Source organism: Bombus bifarius, unplaced genomic scaffold (genome assembly GCF_011952205.1).
Source record: "Bombus bifarius isolate JDL3187 unplaced genomic scaffold, Bbif_JDL3187 scf7180000008199, whole genome shotgun sequence".
Classification (NCBI taxonomy): Eukaryota; Metazoa; Arthropoda; class Insecta; order Hymenoptera; family Apidae; genus Bombus; species Bombus bifarius.
Genome location: NW_022884505.1, coordinates 4,725,681 through 4,740,522, shown reverse-complemented (window position 1 = coordinate 4,740,522; position 14,842 = coordinate 4,725,681). Strand labels below are relative to the sequence as shown.

General features: G+C 36.8%; 1 protein-coding gene across 8 annotated transcripts in view; it reads left to right on the top strand.

Annotated features, from left to right (window-relative positions):
* LOC117210107 (glutamate receptor ionotropic, NMDA 2B) overlaps nt 1-13,242 on the top strand; it is a 314,001-nt gene extending 300,759 nt beyond the window's left edge. For 4 of the 8 annotated variants that reach the window (XM_033452781.1, XM_033452778.1, XM_033452779.1 and 1 more), the window contains 6 exons: nt 764-945; nt 1,529-1,764; nt 2,060-2,253; nt 5,896-6,012; nt 10,884-11,003; nt 12,927-13,242. In XM_033452781.1, the coding sequence (XP_033308672.1) occupies nt 764-945; nt 1,529-1,764; nt 2,060-2,253; nt 5,896-6,012; nt 10,884-11,003; nt 12,927-12,984 (907 nt within the window). In that variant the 3' untranslated portion in view covers nt 12,985-13,242. The remainder of the gene's footprint in view (nt 1-763; nt 946-1,528; nt 1,765-2,059; nt 2,254-5,895; nt 6,013-10,883; nt 11,004-12,926) is intronic. The other 4 variants (XM_033452780.1, XM_033452782.1, XM_033452785.1 and 1 more) reach the window with 2 other exon arrangements.
* Nucleotides 13,243-14,842: the final 1,600 nt, after the last annotated feature.

Below are 14,842 nucleotides of genomic sequence, written 5' to 3'. Positions count from 1 at the left end.
CTTGTTTAATCTCTGTGAACTAGTTCCCACCTTGCCACTTTGCTGGTCTGTAAATGGCGTTGGCAGCTTTGGGAAGCAAAAGGTGGAGTGTTCGATGTAAATTATGGCGCAGATGTAAAAGAGGGGGATTTTTCTAACGGAAGGTCATAGGATGAGCTTTTAGCTAAATTTAGAATGTTACGCGGAGAGTTCACTTTTTAGTAAAATTTCGATTAAACGAATTTACAATATTGGATGAAACGTTGGGCGTTGGACATTGCTTTAAATTTCATTGTTATTTGAGGGTCTCGGTTAACTTTCTCAGAGTTTGTACAAGAATTCCGTTTATTTCCTTATTATCTACTCGCCAAACAATGTAAAGTTTCTTAAGTAACCTGGTTATCATAGAAATTTCCTCCCTGTTCAATCACTATCTGCTCGATCCAAGATAATCAATCTTTTGTAAAGAACTTTCCTTGTTTCGATTATCAAAGTATATTGAAATTTATAACTAACCTAAATCGTTCGGTGTCGATATCAACGTTTCGGAACGACGATCGATAAGATAAATCAAGGAAATTTCCTATAAAAGAATTTCCCCTTGTTCTTCGATAGAAAAAGTTGCAGCAATGTAATTGAGATAAGAGTGGAAGATCATTCTACGTGAAAGAAATAAGTTTAAAGGTTCGACTCGAACGATCTATCGTGCCATTCGTTCGCTTAGTTTAAAGTTTCGCTCCTCGTTTTTCAATTTTCTCAGTGACATCGTTTCCTTCTGCAACAGAGAAATGGACGCGTTTATTTACGACGGAACGGTCTTGGACTATCTGGTAGCGCAAGACGAGGACTGCCGATTGCTAACTGTGGGATCTTGGTACGCAATGACCGGGTACGGTCTCGCGTTTTCAAGGAATTCCAAGTATCTGCAGATGTTCAACAAGCGCCTGCTCGACTACAGAGACAACGGTATCGGCATCTGCTCACTTATCGTCTGCAATTAAATAACAAATTATTTAAATACGTACATAGATTCCATTCGGTAATTGACACAGAACATTTTCAAGAAATTGCAGTGTATTTTATTATTTTGTATATTTTCTAGTCTCACACATCCGTATAATATTTGGGCATTTAACCCTGGAAGAGAAAACTGTCATTTTTACGACTGATAAAATTTTGCTTTGTCGCAAATGACGCGTATGATTGTTAATTATTAATCAAATGATACGTTAAATTATTAGTATTAGCGAAAGCTTATGTTAGAGAAATATTGAATAATGTTACTATTATAGAAATGTGCACGATGCTTTCTTTTTATAATTCAATTCACGCAATTCGTCTTTTCTTACTTTGATTTCTTTACCTAAGATTAGACCTACCTAAGATTAACAATGAATAACCAAATTATAACAAAATAATTCAAATAAATGTTCTTATAAGGTGAATTTGGAATTAATATGCTGAAAGCTGAACGTGTTAAGATTAGAATAAATATTTCTCACAATTTCTGTACATTTTCTATCATAAAAGAAGAACATTGAAATTCCAGGAGACTTGGAGCGTCTGAGACGGTACTGGATGACAGGTACCTGCAAGCCAGGCAAAGAGGTACAAAAAAGTAGCGATCCCTTGGCGCTGGAACAGTTCTTGTCCGCGTTTCTCTTATTGATGATGGGAATTCTTCTGGCTGCAGCCTTCCTACTTCTGGAACATTTGTATTTCAAGTATGTCAGGCAACATCTGGCGCGAAGTGACGGTGGTGGTTGTTGCGCACTTTTCAGCTTGGTAAACCGCTTTTCCTAAATACAGTTTGTCATAGTTCTTTCCAAATTTATCGACGAACTGAATATTCCTTCGATTTTATTTCCATATTATTGATATTTCTATCGATTTTATTTTTATGTCGCTTCTTTTTGCGAGGAAAACAGTCCAATTGTCACATTCGTATTCCTACATCAACAACGTCTACAACGTTCTACAACGATTTCTTCCTCGTTTTAAAAATATTCGTACGAAACCATGTATGTGTAAGGTTTCGTGTAACATTTATATATAAAGCTATCTAATTGATTTTTTAAAGAGCATGGGAAAGTCACTGACATTCCGCGGAGCAGTCTACGAGGCGCAGGACATTCTGAGGTACCATAGATGCAGGGATCCCATATGCGACACGCATTTGTGGAAAGTGAAACACGAATTAGACATGGCGAAGATCAAGATACGACAGCTGGAAAAGGATCTGGAGGCTCACGGAATAAAACCGACCCAGACCAAGTATGCTATAATCGTAATTCATTCGAATTAACGTTACTCCGCGAATAAGAAGATTTTATATTATGTCCGCATTACAGTTAAAACTCTTGACCTTAGTTCATTCAAGAGGATCTCAAAGAACGTGTTTAAATTCGTCGAAATTTCTTGACAATATTTATCTGCTTCTCTTTTAATTCTTCTAATATATTCTTTATTATGTGTTCCAATTATGTGTTATAGATATAACGTAAACGTAAAATTCTTGTAATAATTAATAATTAAACTACGTACGTTTTTTGCATTTATGGAAAATTTCAATGTAAGAAAGTTTATGAAAATGTACGAAGTATTCAACCAAGAGTATTAGAATGTAATGTATGAAATGTCTGACTTTTAACAGTTCATACTACTAAGCTTTAAAAAGAAAGTGCTTTTACTTGGAAATGTTAAAATATTAAAATCATACGTGGAAAGGAAAATTCTCAGCTTTATATCGATGACATACGATGGCATACGATAATACATGAAATCGCATAAACATCCGTCGTCTATGGTCCTACAATTTCGTTACATATACGTACGCAGGAAACAAATAATCACGAAGACGATTGATTCCCTTCATACAATAGCGACGTTCTTTGAGATCCTTTCGATGATTGAAGGAAGAAGTTCGAAACAAAGGGCAAAGGGAAAGAAACGTTCCATCCGTGACAAAAGAAATTCACGTGAACGAACTTTATCCAGACTATTCGATACACATTCGCTTCCTTTGAAGCACCACTCGCTTTCGAAACGAAGTATCTCGCGCTGCAGCTCTTTTTTTTTCTCCTCCGCCAAATTCCGACAGACCTTTGTTCTAGAAAGCTTTCCTTTAAAGGTCGACACCTCTTCTGCCCGAAATACGATTTCGTGAAAGCGGAAGTGGACCCGTAACGACAGATCTACGCATGTTACTGCATAGTTATTTCACCTGTCCTCCGTAAGATTTACAAGGATTCAATCTCGATCCACGTTACGTACATTTTCCGAGGGGAATTTCTACGTACAAAAGGACGATAGAAGACAAATAAAAAAATAAGTCCATAGAATGATATGAAAATAGTATAAAGTGTTTAACGATAGAAATATATAAATTCTCTTAAAAATTCCTCGAACGAGATTCTCTAGTGGACGATTAACGTTCGATTAATCGATAAAACGTCCTACATAATGCGCGGACGACGGAAACTGCGGATCGAGATTAAATCTTCAATTACTTTCTGACGTCACTTGGAGCCTGGCTCGCACAGCATGCACTTATCTACGAACGAACACGTATATACATTCGTATATACAGTCGTGAGATGTATATATATTAATTGTGTATAAACGTACAATATTCATGTATATATACATCCGGACGCATATACACACGAGTACGTTAACGTCGTGATATCGCCACGAGCGTGTCATTCATTTCTGATTATTCTTTATTTCCTGAAGCTACTGACGATCGTGAGTTTAAGACCTCGTCCCTTAGTAAAATGGTTTCCCTAGAGAACGTAAGAAGAAGAGCCGTAATGCCTTCGGTGGCGATCATTATTGACTTATACCACTAGTGTCGCAGAATGAAGAGCTTATAGAGGTTTACGATATTTCGGTTCGCCACTGAAACAAAATAGACTGAAACGATTAGATCACCGCAAGCATTTACTTTGACAGTTCTTGGGTATGACACCTAGTACATGAACTTGTATAACTTGTAAAGTTTAGTTTGCATGAGTATTTGGTAGATATACATAGTTATTTGTTACGGCATTTAAATTTGATGAAATTATACATATATATATAAGATAGATACATAGAATAATTGTAAGAAGATAACTACGTATCAGTACTTCAAACATCTAAGAATATTTTTCCAATATGAAAAACAAGAAATATTACTATACACGATACATTCTTGGAAAACAGTTTCACGTTCCGAATTCTATTTTAGTTTACTTCCAATAAATAAATGTCCTATTCCCAAGTATCTCTAAATAGGATAATGGACTCGGATTTACGATTACGAGGCAAGGTTTGTAGAAAATGTGTAAGAAGGTTTCTACATCTTTAAAGAATAATACACTAACATGTAACGTGAATCGATGATCTTAAACTTACGATCGACTGTATGTTTTCACCGTATCACGTATGAGATATGTTCGACGGCAAATTGGCTTCGAATTTTCGTCGATATTAAGAGTTTCGCCCGTGGACACGAAGGGTAGATAGAAGAGGGAAACAAAATGGGGCAGGAAAACGTAGGAGAAGAAGGCGAGAACGTATGTCGCTCGTACGAAAGCAGAACTTCTCAGCGACACGAGATCTCGGAATAAACTTCCGTTGCTTCCAGCTAGAAAAGTTTACACTGAAAACTTCGACTCGGATAAGCCCGCAGGTGTTTGCAGAGAATCCAGGTACATTGTTTGGACCAATCGCGAACGTTGTTTAATCGAACTTCCTGGGAACAGCCGATCCGGATCTCGCGATATTCGCACCCCGTATAAATGACGAACTTTTCAACTTTCGTTTCATGCCCTTTTGGAAATACAGCAGCTACTCAATTGCGTTTCAACGGGATTTGGTTCTCCGGATATTGGGTTAGATAATCTGAGCAAGGAAAAGAAAAACCGCGAATTGTTATGGAGAAAGGAATTTTTTAATCGCAGTTGAACATCGAAATCGACGATGGAAATCCAAATTTGAATTTGCGCTCAAGTTTTCACAAATCGGAATTTCAGTTCGAATATTTAAAATTAATTCGATCATCCATAGGGAAACTTATCTTTGTACGATGATAGATAAATTAAATTGTCCTTGTAGAAGCTTAATAATTTTTAAAAAGCCTGACATAGGCATTCAAAAAATTTGAAAAGATTGTAAGATGTCTGTGACACGTTACATAATTATCCCTTCAGTTAGTTGTTCTTAAATTTATTCGATAGAATTACAAATCGGGGGAAAGAAATTTAAGGGTGAAGCCTTTCGCTTCAGCCTTCGAGATTCTAATTTTCCTGCGGAAGATTTAATTTGTATTTGAATGGAATTTGAATCGTTGAATTCCAATTAAGTTCGCATTTTTCGATTTCAATTTGGATTTAAATTTCAATTGAAATGATTAAAGTCGAATCTAATATTAAATTTGCTAATGTAACTGTAATCTCAATATGAGAGTCAAATAAGAAAATTAACATTTCGTAAACTGAACTCTGCTTCGACTTCTGCCAAGTTCTTTCGTAGAGACAGAAATACGAAATTTCTCTCTTGTCAATAAAGAAAATGGAACGAAAATAACAGTCGGCGAGACTTCAAACGACGATTTCGTATATTTCGTCGAAGTTTCTTTCCTCTAATATCTCCGGCATTTTCCAAATACTCCTTTCCGCGTTTTAGAATTCTACTTCGATATCTCTAGCGCTTTTCACGGGGTTCTCTGCGTTTCTGAAATCACCGAAAAATAGGAAATCCTAAAAAAGCTTGACAAAGGCAGATTACACGACGAGAGACAGATAAAAAGAAACGATAAAAGGATCTCTTGTCGCTTGAGACGTGTTGCTAGTACGCATTAAGGGGTGGTTGGTGGCGATGGACGATGGTGGAAAAGAAGCCTGGCACATATCCACGTCGGCTTTTTTAAAGGAGGAAAACCGGAAGTCTCGGCTGGTGGCGAGGATGCTTTCAAAGCTCGGATCGCCATTCACAAGCGGAGTCATTGGCGGTGGAAGCTCCGCATCCGCTACCGCCATACTTCGATTCGTAAGTCCGCAACGCCCAAAACACGTAAGAATACTCGGTGACGTAGGAACCAGGGCAAATATTTTTCCCCGATGTGTCGTCGAAATAGAGTTACTTCTCGAACGACGATTTTCCAGCATTTTTCATTTCCCCAAAGAGCGCTCGGTTTCTTAACATTCCATCAAATCCTTCCATTTTGATATTCCTTTTTCGTTTTACATTCGATAGAACGTAATGTTGTAAAAAGATTCCGCTCGATATGGTCGAATAAAAAAAAAGACATTCTTTTTATTACAGAGTTACGTTAATCCAATAAAATTATTCGAAAAGAACGTCAGCCAACTTTATTATATTTTTAAGAACATACGGAACTGAGTTCTAAAATTCCTATTTGCACGATGGATCTGTAAATCAACCCTTCGTTTCGTGTATCCTCGCGTTCTCGAAATTACATCGCAAAGAAACAACAATCGCAATAGCTGATCTCAGCAACAAAGCGGATCTGCTTTAACTTCCGCCAGCAACGTGATTCGCGATATGTACTTACTGGGTCACGGATAGCCGGTATTTGGCAGCGAAACAAGAGGCAGCAGAATCAGTTGCCAAATATCCGGAAAAATTCACGCTTGTTTGTCCGTCAGCTGGTGTCGTTTCGAGGCGTTTGCCATTTAAAAGTAAACCGAGCGCCACACAGCAAACAGAGAAACCGTAACATATGGTACAAGCATGACATCTGGCACTTCTGCTTAACAGGAAACGATATTGTCTTTCGGTCGGGACCATTTCGTCGACACGTTTGAAATTGTAAATCGTTCCATTCAGACAGCAACGTCTTTGTATAATAAATGGAAACGATACGATGAGGTCGTAAAGTCAATTATTAATTGAAGTTTGCAGCTTCCGATAATTTAACGAATCGAAGACCTATTGAGGGTTGCAGGAACCTCGTTCAAGGTCGTGCGATGTCAATTCAGAATCAATTTTTTCATTGCGTATATCTTAAATAATCGTTACTTTCTCTAATTTGTACATCTAATTCCGAATTATGGTTTATTTCTCTACCGAACAAAATTCTTCGTGATGATTTTGGTACTCGGTTCATTTCAAATGTTATTCAAGAATTTACCACCATAGTGGATCAATAACGTACATAAATCATCGATTCACTCGGGCAGCCACTTTTACGATATCACAGCCATAAAAATTGTTAACGAAATTTTACAAGTCACGGGCCGGAAGTTAGCGATGCTAATAAATTCTCTCGCGTAACAGTAACGACATTCGCGATAAAAGGAATTAGCTCTAAAATTCGCTATGTCAATTTTCACAATCGCGAGCCATCTAACTCTCCTTCTGAATTTTAATTCTGATTACAAATTGGAAATAAAATCTTATTTCCGACTTATATTTCGGAAGCTCCGATTTTATGACTCGTTATCGAAGTACGTGGAAACGTTTGAAAACGACACGTTGAAATATATTATACAGCCTGTTACGGCATAATGTCTACGTATTTTAAATTGAACAAAGGAAAACACAAAGATAAAATTTCAGTTTTCTCGGATATTTTCAAATGGTTGACGGAAGATTCGAAACTAAGAGGCGCAGTGCGTACGATCCTACTTGCTACTCGAGCTATGACCTTGCTTAACTAGGTGCTTTAACGCTAAAGACCATATCGCTCGCTATATCGCTTTCCACTTATTACCATTTATCGCGACAAATAGACGTCGATTTCAACGACAAGACCGAGAACCGCTCGAACATTCTCACGTTACTTCGTATTCCACCGCGACTCTAACGTTCTATCCGGCTTTATTTTCGAAAAGCAAAGGTTCCTACGTCGCTTTGGTAGAAATTGTCTTCGATGTGCACGTGAAAATCGATGAGTCGTTAGGTGGTGGTCGTTTGGTCGACTTGGTAGTCGTTTGGCGAAGTAAAGAATGGCGAGAACGAGAAGGGAATCGGGAAATGGCCATTCGAACGTCGATAAATCCGTGCACTGTTGACAAAAGGGAGGAAAATCGATCTCGCGAGGCTTGTTTCTGTACGATCTCCCCGGTGTCTTTTCCGCTAACGAGCCACATTATCCCCGTGTCCGGAAACCATCTTGTTTTTCTTCGAAAATATCGTTGTGGAGGCTATCGTATTTCTTGTTTTTTCTTTTCGTAGCTGAAATCGGATTTGAACGGCGACGCAATGGCACAGAGACCGAATGCTTTGGATTCTTGTTAGTAAGCATCTGTCGAGTCTCTAGTTTCACTCTAGTTTGAATTTAAATCGGGATTTTTTAATTGGCGAATTTACAAATGGAAGTTTAGTTTGAATTTAAATTTGAATCGTACAATTCTGATATAGATTTAGAATTAAATTTGAATGTTTGGATTTGAATTTAAATTGAACTTGAATTAAACTAGAATGTAATTTTATACGGACGATTCGTTCATTCCCTTTAACGTTACATATCAACGCCTTGAATAACACAACAAAATTAACTAAAACAAAATATTTGAACTTGAATTTAAATTTGAACGTATGAACTTCGATTTAAGCTTCGATTAAATTGGCATTCGACTTTGTATGGACAATTAAACCATTCCTTAAAATATTACTTGGTAATACTTTTAAAAATAAAACGATATCGGTTCTGGTCACTCGAATAATGTTTTTTTTCGTGCACCACGAGTCTTACGCGACGGAAAAAGAAAATAATAGAACGAAGCTTCGCGAGGATCGATAATAACGATATAAAAGTTTGAAGGATAAGAGTAGAAGTAGATTATTCGCTTCGCTTGGTAGTCCAGAACGTCTGCATATATTCGAATTATTCTTCTCTACTTTTATTGCCTCGTACTCTTCCTTTCTTTTTTTTTTATTTTTTTTATCTTCCTGTACATTTATCTATTCACTTTGTAAACTCGTATTTTCGTATCGTATCGATCTACTTTTCATGTGCTCGGAAGCATGGCATGCGAGTTCAACGATAAGTTTTCGGTAGACCCGTGACGACTGTATCGAGAGTGCATAGTGGAACGATAAATCGTGCGCGATGGCGTTAAGTGGACGGTACAAGGAGCCATCGATTACGATTGAGGAAATTCCTGTAAATTAGGAAAACTCAGGGAGAAGAATGTAGTACGGCGATCGAGTGATTTGTCCGGAATGAGTCGTCTAACAATGGAATCTGAATGGAATGGAATCTGAAATCTGATATTTTACTCGTTCCCTGGTAACGCGAAATTCTCGGGGCTGAAAAATTCTGATATTGAAACATTCCTGTCGTTATACGACGAATTCTACGCTAAAAAAACTTCCCTATTTATTTAACTGGTAATATGCAATCTTTTTTATACAACTATTAAATAAAAAAGAGTATATAAAACTTGCCGCAAAGAAATCAACGTGAAACTTATATAGAAAATTATACAATGTATAAAGAAAGTTACGATTTATGAAATATTTTACAAAGAAAAGTCCCTTAAATTAAATTGCCAAAATTACAAATTCGATACGCTGACGACGTTGATAATTCCAGCGTTAATTACGCAAACTATTCTATACCATTAATGTACACCCGTGATTTTCGATAATTTGCAGAAATTGTTTCGATAGTAATTATATTACATCGACTTTACGAGTTAATTTACGTAAACCTATCGTGACACAAATCCACTCAAATTGAACTTAACAAACGTAAATTCGATCGAACCAATTTCGAAGTAAAATTAATTAAGCATAGAAGTTCCTTCCCGCGAATGTATACCTTTTTTGAAAGTATTCGAGTACGAAACGAGCGTCCTTTATTCTGTTTGAAATTAGCGTAACTTCCATCCGTGACAGGAGTGTCTCTGGTCAATCTCAAAGCTCATTTCACCGAATTGCTGCGGCAAACTCTCCTTGCCTCGATTAATGCAAGTTGCTGCACTGAAAAAGAACCCGGATGATTTTCCCTTTGAGAGCGTCCAAATTTCACGCCACAAATTCCCCACGAATTTGTGGCACTACGCTGTCCGGAAAGTCAATGAAACTCGACGCTTCTCTTCATATTGACCTGCTTCACGAACTGTTATAGTTTCTCCGGCACAAACAATATCGCATCACTCTCGTGCATTATAAATCGCATTATAGCGAGTCTCCTATTATAAACCGTGCCGTTTTCTCTGTACGATATCCCATTCCACATACACGTTGTTGCTAAGTGTTAAATTATGACTTGCAAGTACTGAAATTTTCCTCCAGAGAATTAAACTTTCCTCGTCTAAGGAACGACGAAATGTAGTTGAACGTATCCTTCTAACATCTGCATAACTGCGCTTGTAACGACACTATAACTGGCGTTGTATTCTTTACACTGAAATTTTCACAAGATATTTGAAAAATACGATCTTCGAATACGGGAATTAAAAAGGCTGCTTCTTTTAATTTAAAAGAAGAAGTAGGATCTTCTTCCGTTTCGTTTCTTTTAGCATGAAAATTCTAGACTGTTTTTCGGCGATAGAATCGTTAAAAAATTTGAGAAATCGACGGATATTAGTTTAAAATTAAACGTGCTATGGCATTACGCGATTCTACATTTTACGACATTTTACCTCGAATTTTTTACCTAATTTCGAGGAATCGTGGATTTAAGTCAAAGCCTAACTAATTTTCTGTTCTATACTTGCTTTGAAAACCAAGCACGAAACGTGGAAGGAGAATTATCGAAAAAGGAAAGAGAAAGCAGTAAAATTAAAACTAGCATTTGGTCGAGGAACATACGCTACGTTATTTAAAAATGCTCGAGGCCAGGAGAATACTTCAGATTCTAATATTAGACGATTCACTCTGTATACGTCTCTTTGCCTATCTGTTTTCAGGCAATAAAATAGTCTTCTCTCCAAATTATCATACAGGGATTCTCTTGAATCTAGATTCATCGACGCCATCGATGTTGCCAGGCCTAGGGACATGACCAGGAACCACGTGGTCAGCACGGAGTATAGCGACAAATTTTTGCCTCCACAGATCTACAGGTAAATTTTTCAAATTCGAGAAATTCAAACTTTCGCTAACGGTAACATTAGGTCGTCCGGAAAGTTTCTTTCGTTTTATAAGGAAATAATGGACGCACAAGATTTTCCGTTTTATATTATTTTATCGAATTACCTATAATTCATTTTGTTCTATCAAAATAAAGATCACAAAGTTCGACAGATTAGGTTTTATGTTTGTATAAAGATGCGTTGTTGTAAAAGAAAGACGCTTTTCGGACAACCTAATATTTGATACGATTTTATTAATATTTCATACGAAGTTCGATTATAAACCAATAATTGCTGCATCATTGTCCTGACACTCGTCGTTGCATTTATATTTTAATCTGTTAATTACTTTCTCACAAGATATATTACTCCTACAATTTAATAAAGTTATTGAAAAAAATATGAAGGTAGCTCACCTGTTTATTTGATTTTCGAATGTAAGTTTACGCTTAATTTCTATCTCTATTTGTTAATATAATTTATCGCGTTTTTGTTTAGATGAATAGCCACGAAGTTTGTACTTAATTCAGAGAGTTTACATGAAATTTATATTTTAATTAAAATCGTCGCCGTATGTGCAAGATATGACGCGAAGAAGATCGTCGTCTGAAAAATTCAACGAATTTTTATTATTCACAAATTCCTTCACTTTTCAGCAACCAAGCTCGCTACCCTTTTTACATTAGCTTGAAATTGGCCTCACTCTATCGCGTGTGTAGCGTTCACGCCACCTGAGCTTAGCGCACCAACATATTCCTCAAACATTTGCCAAATTTCCAATAAAAATGCAAAACGTGCCTAGTCGAGCAAAGATTGTCTCAGTGGAATATTTGCGCAGAAACTTTCGATTACATCAACGATTCGTTTCGACGAAAATTCCTCACGTTCCTGAGCATCAAATACGGAAACAGACACACATAAACATATACACGCACACATGGTGAAACCCAATTAACACGTACGTGTATCTTTCACAAACTTCTCTGCCATCGTCCTTTCCAAACATTTCACGTTAATTGAAAAAAGATTAAAGGAAACTCGTCCAAACACCTTCTAGAAAATTGAATAGTTAAAATGGTAGACGATGTAAGGGCCAGAAGTGATTTCCAATAGAAGCGAAGAAATCATTTCTGTTAATTTCGCCATTTACATCATTTATCGCCTGATCGTTGTTAAATTTTATCAAATTTACGAATTTAGACGACGTATAAACGATGGAAAAATGTATCAGATTGATCGATCGAGTGATCAAACGAAGTTTTCAACTACAGTCTAGCTGACACTTACGATCAAATCTTACTCTGCTCTCATTCGTCGCTTTTATTTCGTATCGAATTTACATTTTTCGTCATTGAAGAAATTCTTTCTTATTTCTTTGGCATTATGCAAATCGTTGCTATTTTACAATTTCTCAACTATAACGATGTGATTATAACAATCAATAACAATGTTCGCGGTACATGAAAGTATCTTCCACTTTAAAGTATTTAGAGTATTAGAAGATTCTCACCCTCGACAAAATATTTTATTTTCAACAATTTTCATTTTTTTAAAGTTTTGCAGTTGACAGTTGAAATTTGGGAATTTATATAGCGTCGAACAAGCAAAAATTTTCAAATATCCATTTACCTTAGTGTCCACGTAAATATTTACTATAATTTATTGGACTTTTCGCTTATGTTACGACAAACAGATAGTCGCTGAAAGTTCGATCGTTACATACACCATACAAAAATTAAGAGACAATACAAAGATTGTCTCTTAATTTTCCCACTGTTTTTCCACGATTCTACACCACTTTTTTTTTTTTTTCGTGCGAGGAGGCTTCTCCTCGCCCAATTATCCCTCCCAAATTATCTCTTTTTTCTTTTGTCTTTGTACAAGCTAACGAATGAAATCGATTATTGTATTTAGGATTCCGGACGACGACGCAGCCAGGACGGAAATCGCCGAGATGGAGACAGTTCTGTGATCGTAGAGAAGCGGCCACGATTGCCCAGCCACGTCAGCGCGATCATAAGCGTCCTTAGGGAGCGGTGTAACTCGCTTTCGCCATTTTGGACAACGAGCTGTTGCCTCGTTGCCTCGTCGAGGCCATCCCTCGAATACGAGAAACCCTCGAAGCCGAGCCGTTTCGAGCAGCGATCGAAAAACACGAGGGGAGAAATTATCGAAGAAGACGAGGGAAGAAATTACCGAAGAAGACGAGGGAAGAAATTATCGAAGAATACAAAAAACGAGTCTGGTGCACGGGAAGAACGTTCAGTGCCTATGAAGAATATCGAGATCACGATCGTTTTTCTCTCGATGAACGAACTTTTAACCACGACCACGTTTTCCAAGGTCTGTCTGTCTTCGCCACGAAGAGCCGGAAGTGCGCGGTGTTCATTCTTGTGATTCTATCACATTGAAATTCTTGGACGAACACGATTCGTTTCCAGTCTTTGCTACTGTCCTACGATAGCATTTCTCTTTTAAAATAAAATTTTTGGGGGGGGAGACGAAACTTTTGAAAAAGAACGATTCACACGTTTCGTTGGAAAGTGTGTCGTCTGAAGGGTAGTTGAAATAAGGGTTGTAAGGAGGGAATTGAGTGTATTTATGCTATTTCAATCGCGTATATGACGCTGTTTGCTGGTATCGTTTGATTGGCCTTCTTACGTGAAACGCCTGACAATTAGTTTATTTATTTCCTTTGATTATCGATGTTCTTGCCTGATACGTACGTCGTGCAGCTTGGAGAGATTCTTGGAGAAAATCTGAAAACTCAGAAATTTCTATTTCTCCATTCGGTTAGAACTTTTAAATTCAAGCTTGAAATCTGGACATTTATATTAAGCGGTAATAAATCACTGTTTTCGAAATTGACAACTTTTCGTAACAGACGATGTCTGTAATGTCAACGATTATTTTTATTGTATAATATAAGTATGAGAGAATCGAGGTTTGGAACCATGAGTTATGTTTGCAGACGATGTTGTGGCTGTTACAAAGGCAAAGAGAACGAAACAACACGAACCTGGATAAAAGTGGGAAAAATAAAGAAACCAAACCACGTAAATTATATTCAGGCAGCAACAATGCAATAGGTAGTTATTGAAAATTCCTAAGTCTTTTGAGAATCTCGTTAAATCTTTGTACGAAATATCGGCCCTTTTTTCAAAAATAGGGCGTCGACTTCGAGCCAATAATTGTTCGTTAAAACGAACGCCAAGGCGAGCAAATTGCTACAAAAGAAGGAAAACGATGAAATAGAAACTATATATTAAAAATGATGGAAGTAAGAAAACCTGTCAACATCTTGATGGTAAAATGTCAATGTGTACCATACGAGATATAACTATGACATTTGAGTATGTCATATATACATATATACATATATATTTAATACGTAATGTACACACGAGCTACTATTATACGTTAAGTATGTATATTGTGGTAAAAAGAACAATGAAATATTCTAAAAGAAACTTATTTCGAGGACGTAATATGCTCAACAACAAGAAAAAAAAGTACACGTAATAAAAATCCACCGAGCGTAACGATTAAATAAAATTGCATCGAGAAGTGTCAGGTGTTGCGTGTCAAATTTTTAATAAAAAAAAAAAACCGTGAACAGGATGATCCAGTGACGATTATTAGCTTGGATATTTCGACACTTTCTTTGTCGTAACAATCTTCTCTAACGAAAAAATAAGACAGTGAAAAAATATTGTACGCTTTGTAATAGTTTCATCGAATGTATTTTTCTTTCTTTCTTAACAAAATTGAAATAGTATCCAGGGTATATTGATTTGTTAATGGATTCATTGTATCTTTGGTGTTCTGTA